The sequence below is a fragment of the Aphidius gifuensis genome, linkage group LG2 (genome assembly GCF_014905175.1).
Source record: "Aphidius gifuensis isolate YNYX2018 linkage group LG2, ASM1490517v1, whole genome shotgun sequence".
Taxonomy (NCBI): Eukaryota; Metazoa; Arthropoda; class Insecta; order Hymenoptera; family Braconidae; genus Aphidius; species Aphidius gifuensis.
In genome coordinates, this window is record NC_057789.1 from 17,665,467 (window position 1) to 17,671,466 (window position 6,000).

The 6,000-nt window shown below is 32.6% G+C and overlaps 1 protein-coding gene across 1 annotated transcript in view; it reads left to right on the forward strand.

The window, feature by feature from the left end:
- LOC122849240 (alpha-crystallin B chain) overlaps nt 1-4,253 on the forward strand; it is a 41,998-nt gene extending 37,745 nt beyond the window's left edge. Inside the window, exon 3 of the mRNA XM_044147918.1 lies at nt 3,804-4,253. Within this exon, the coding sequence (XP_044003853.1) occupies nt 3,804-3,998 (195 nt within the window). The 3' untranslated portion in view covers nt 3,999-4,253. The remainder of the gene's footprint in view (nt 1-3,803) is intronic.
- Nucleotides 4,254-6,000: the final 1,747 nt, after the last annotated feature.

The window sequence follows — 6,000 nt, forward strand, 5'->3', positions numbered from 1 at the left end:
GGGACGACAATCTTCATTGGGCGGGGGGTAGTGTTACGAGTATGAAGTTAATCGCTCCCTCCTCCCATATGATAGACAAAGACAGACATTAGAATAAGTTAAGAACAAATGACGACCTTAGTAACAGAATAGAGATGAGAGAAAAGAGTTAAGTTAGTAGTAGAAATATAAGAGCAAATGAAAAAAGATCTATTAATTAAAATAGAAAAGAGATATCTTTCATTTTTTAACCCTAAAACGTAACAATATATTGCTTTTATGGTTTTTTTTTTTTTTTAATTATTTTAATTGAAAAACATTAATTAAGAAAATTATCCCATCTCTGATTTTTTTCATTTTTCAATAATAATACGAGTATATCTCTTTTGTTTATCGATTAAAAACTCTTGAAATTTTACATATATATATATTTATTAACAAAGAATAATGAAAAAAAAAAAAATTTCAGAAAATAATGATAATATTTATTTATATTATTTATTTAATTTGTGTCAATAGAAAATTGAATCTTCTTATCTTTGACTCAACCGTTTAGCGAAGAAATTTGAAAATTTTAATAACTTCCAGCGTAAAAAATGTTTATTTATATGTGTAGAATATATTTCTAAAATTTCAAAAATTTAAATTAATAATTGAAAAAGTTATTGAGTTAATAACAATGGAGCGCGGTCGCATTAATTATTACGCGCGCAACAAAACAGCGACTTGCCATCACCCATACTAGAACCTTCGATATGCGTGTCAAACGTGTGCGCGCTCTATTGTTATGGAGAATCAGAATGGATCAGGCTACTCTATTAAGGATAGAGTGAGGCTAGCTGGATCCAAAATGGATGAAGAAACAAGTATCAAATTTGCGTCTTTGAATTTTACAAATTGCCTGATCAGGATAGCATTAGGCTATCTGTATTTTATCCTTAATAGAGTAGCCTGATCCATTCTGGATCAAATCTTGATCAAGAAAAAATTATTGAATTTATTTTTTTTTCAAATAATTTTTTCTTAATCCAGCTTTGTTCCAAAATGGATCAGGCTATCCCTATTAAGGATAAAATAGAGATGGCCTGATGCTATCCTGACCAGGCAATTTGTAGAACTTATCAGGACATAAAGTTAGTACGAATTATCGAATGCCTCAATGGCCGAGCGTGTCAAGTACTAGCGTTGTAATCCCGTGTTGAAGGGTTCGAACCCCGGTCGTAGCAATAATTAGTTAGGTAAATTATCAATTAGGTCAGTTTGTAATAATAAAGTTTATCTGTATTCTGTTAAGGGTTAGATTTCAAATTAAAAAAAAAAATAAACTTGAAATTATTAATTTTTTCATTTGAATAAATCATGTATCCTGATCCAGTTTCGATCCGGAATCTGGATCCATTATGGATCATGCATCTTTACCACAGCCTGATCAGGTATCCTGATCCATTCTGGATCCGAACCTTACGAAAAAGCGTTACATCCTGATCAGGTTCGGATCCAGTATCTGGATCCAGATAGGATTTAAAATCAGGCAAGCCTGATCAGGGCTTGATTCGAACCTGACCTGAATTTCTACTCGGGTTTGCCTTGAAACTGGACAATATTTATTGAGCAACACAACAAATATTATCGAATGATAAAAATTGTGCAGATAAATAAAATTTGTTCAGCGATACAATAAAATTCGTTGCAGCACAACAAATTTTGTTGTTGACATCAACAAAAAGTGACAGGATGGGATTTCGCCTCAAGTTTGTCGTGCTGTTACAACATATTTTTTTCAATTTTTTTCTCTCCGTGTAGAAAAAAGTATTATCAATAAGCTAAAAACGAACGGGAAAAATTATTTTTTTTTCAGTTATTTGAGGTTGGCAATGCAAAAGCATAGGCAGTATATTTAACACACAACCAAGCACACAATCTCAAAAATTTCAGTAAGGTATACCTCAAACTACCAAAAACCTCGGGAAACTCCAGTTGAAATTCATATAAGTATCGTACCAAGAGCCTTCTATGAAGTATTGAATAAAAAACCGATATGCGACTTAAGGTTGAATGTAAATACGAATTCCCTCTACTCGATTTTGCTAATTTTTTTTTTAATCGCTAGCTAGAACATTTCTCTATTTTATAGAATTTCCCGAGTGGAAATCTGGTCAGGCTCGACGGATTTGATATCCGATCCTGATCAAAAATTGATCAAGTTACCTTATTTCAGCAAGCTTGGTGAATCCTGATCAGGATTTGATCAAGATATTTTTTTGCGTTTAATTTCAAGTTAACTTGATCAAGATAGCATCAAGTATCAAGTATCTTGATCACATCTTGATCAAGTGAACCTGGTTAAATCTTGATCAATAAATCATCAAGTCAAATATTCTAAAATAAATATTTTTTTAAAACCATTTTCCCTGTTTAAGATAGGATCAAGTATCTTGATCACATCCTGATCAAGTGAACCTGGTCAAATCTTGATCAACATTTTCTTAGTCTTATCATATTTAAAATGTAGAGTTGATGACAGCTCTGTATAATATTTCTTCTATTGAATAATTCATTCCAATATCTATCCATAATTTTTTATTACGAATTAACAAATAAATACAAAAAAATTATTTCGTATTTTATTAATTAAAATATATATTCAAAAATAATTATTTAGGAATAATTATTATATTGCACAATTATTTTTTTTCCAATTATTAATCTTTCTCTGAATCTATCATTTTCTTTTTGCCTTTTGTGAGTGAATGTAAAATATGAGGATTGAAAGACTATACATTGCATCGATCGTCCGGTAGCCGAGCGGTCTAAAGCGTGCGTTTAGAATAGTAATCCGTTGTTCGTAGGTTCGATCCCGTCTAGTTGCGCAAATTTTCTTAATTATATTATTTGTCTTTCATTTCAGCGCATCTATCTATAACTTTATCCCAGGAATAATAAGTAATTAGCTGATTCAAAAAAAAAAAAAAACGAAAAAAAAGAGATTTGGTAAATAATTTGTTTTAATCATTTTTTGATAATGTTTCTTGATCACTTTTTGATCAAAAATCTTGATCGATGTCTTGATCCATTTTTGCGTTACGTTTTGATCAATTCTTGAACAGGTAGTTTGATCAAGACTTGATCCATTTTTGCGTTACGTTTTGATCAATTCTTGACCAGGTAGCTCGATCAAGTCTTGATCCATTTTCGCGTAACGTTTTGATCAAGTTGTCTGATCAAAACTTGATGTGAATTCAAGTTGCCTGATCAAGTTTTGATCATATCCTGAACAGAATTTCTACTCGGGTTTTTTCAAATTTTTCGACCGTGAAATAAACTTGACCGATTTAAGACGGCCGTAAACGGAAAAACCCACGTTTTTATCTGTATCTGAAAACCCCTCTACTCGAAATTATTAAATTTGATTTAGATTTGTAGTTTTTTTAATTACGAAAATTAAAAAAAAAAAATTATCAATTTCGACCGTGTTTTTTAGAAGATATTCAATCGCAAATGATTAATTAACTCCGAAATTTACTTCACTTTACTGCTGCAGTCGTAGTTGTGTGTATTCGTGTAGGCCGGGTACATTCATACTGCTACAGATGTGATAGTAATGGACACAGATTTTAGGCATAGAGGGCATCAATTTATTTTAAAAAAGCATGAGCTGGGGCGAGCCCCTTTGGCACAAAAAAGTTATTCGACGTTGGGACTTACATTCAACCTTAAACTAGCCGTGGTCTCTTGTCTGGGCCTAATGTTGTCTAAGCTCCCCGAAAATAGTATAATGTTTTAATATACGAAAAATTAATGTGTAACTTATTGCATGATTTCAGGTTCATGCTCAACATGAAGAAAAGACAGAGAGCAAATCTGTGTACAGAGAATACAATCGAGAGTTTCTACTGCCTAAGGGTACTAATCCTGAGAGCATAAAATCTTCACTCAGCAAGGATGGTGTTCTGACTGTTGAAGCCCCTCTTCCAGCAATAAGTTCTGGTGAAAAACTTATTCCAATTGCCCATAATTAAACAGATCTCATATCTGTATTCATACTCCCAAGCATTTGCAACACATCAAACATTTTTAGTTTCGCACTTTTCCTGAGGCCTTTTAATTTGTGTCATGATTTTAATGTAAATGAACTATGTTTTTTCAGTATGTAATATTATGATCAAAAATGTCAAATGCTTATAAGAAAGAAAAGATAATATTTCGACGATAAAAAAAAAATTGTATAACGATATTACGTATGAAATATTATCAATATGCAAAATTCTTCTGTACTTAGGAGTCTGCATTAAGTCTTACCGTTGATTTTTAAATTGTTTTCTGTAAAACAATACTATTTTATAACGATTAATTTTTAAGATAACAATGCTTTGCTTAAACGAAATAATATTATAAATTATAACCCATCATGTTTCGAGCCCAACATTTACCCAACAATATATAGCTTTTCAAATATGAGCCACATGGCTGGTCTGGATGAGACCCTGACTCTGCGATGAGACGTAATCTTAGTATCAACAGTTATCCTCTTTACATAATGTTAGTACGTCCAAACAAATTGTATATGGCGATAAAGATTTTTATACATTAATTGCTTTTAAACAGCATGAATATTTTACACTTGGAAGTACTACAGCAATGCCTGAATCTCACATATGCGCAATAGTGATGCAAATAAAGATCATTTTTTTCGTCATGTCACAACAACAATGCCGTTTGTGACCGTCAGTGGCGCTCACTTTTTTTGGTCATTTTTCTATCACAATTTGTTGTTTCCAAGAAAACTAGAAATCCAGTTCGCCGCCATCATGGAGATCCCGAACCAACGGAGGTTTTGGAACTCACCCCAGGAAGACGGACTTGAGTCAAATGTCGTTATATGATCGCCGCTCGATTGGTGGTGGTGTAAGTTAGTAACCTCAAGTTGCTATAAACTGCTATAACCATTATAGTACTACAGCATAGTGACACGCTGTAATACATAGGGCTTTTTCTAGTCTCCTTGGTTTTTTTTTTTAATTGTAGAAAAAATTGCAAGATGTTTGATACAAACTTGATCAAACCTTAATCGAAAAATTGAAAAAAAAATTATTTACTAACTATTATTTTTTTTCTTTAATGTACAATTATTTGTGCTGTCCTAGAGAAGAGTTATAGGGAGAGGAAGTTTTTTTTTATTTTTCTAACATGCGCTTAACTGGGATCAAACCGACGAAGCAAGATAAACGTAAAAAAGGGAACGCGTTAGACGGCTCGGCTATGATGAAAAACGATGGACTTTGTGATTTTTGGGAGGGTATCGCCTTCGGCTCGTTCTCAACTCCTGGTGACTCGTATTGACACCTTCAAAATCGTGCAAGAATCACGTACTTCACGTACTAGTTATATAATATACTATTTTATTATAATTAAGCATATATGTAATACTCCTATATTGCTAACGTCCTATCTCTACAATAAGTGGATTTCCTCCATTGTCGTGTGCATACCAAAACGACGCGCGCATGTGACACTCGGAGAACGTCGGAAGCTCACTCAGACTACTACATTTGATGTAAAAATTTTTGTTTGCACCAATACAAATAAATTTAACAATTAGATATAATAGTGTGAGTGTCACATGCGCGCGTCGTTTTGGTATGCACACGACAAGGAAGACGATAGAGTCTGCACCGTAGCCCATGGAGAAAGAATCGAGCCTTGTTAGCAATATAGGAGTATTACATATATGTAATTAAGAAACTCATACGACATTAACGGTGATGACTGATGATGAATCAATTTATTCAAAATAAATCAATTTATTGATCAAGTCTTGAATACGTTTGGATCAGGCCGGCCGTATTCAGGATGTCAATCAAAAAAGATTTAGGTGTTTGTTTCAGCAACTGCCATTTTTATTCTTCGTATCTGAAGTACGCTGTACAAAATAATTTCACCTATTTTAATTAGTATATTGAGTATTCACGCTTTCTATTAAGTTCTCTATATTTAAAAAAAAAAAATTTTATTTATCGCCAA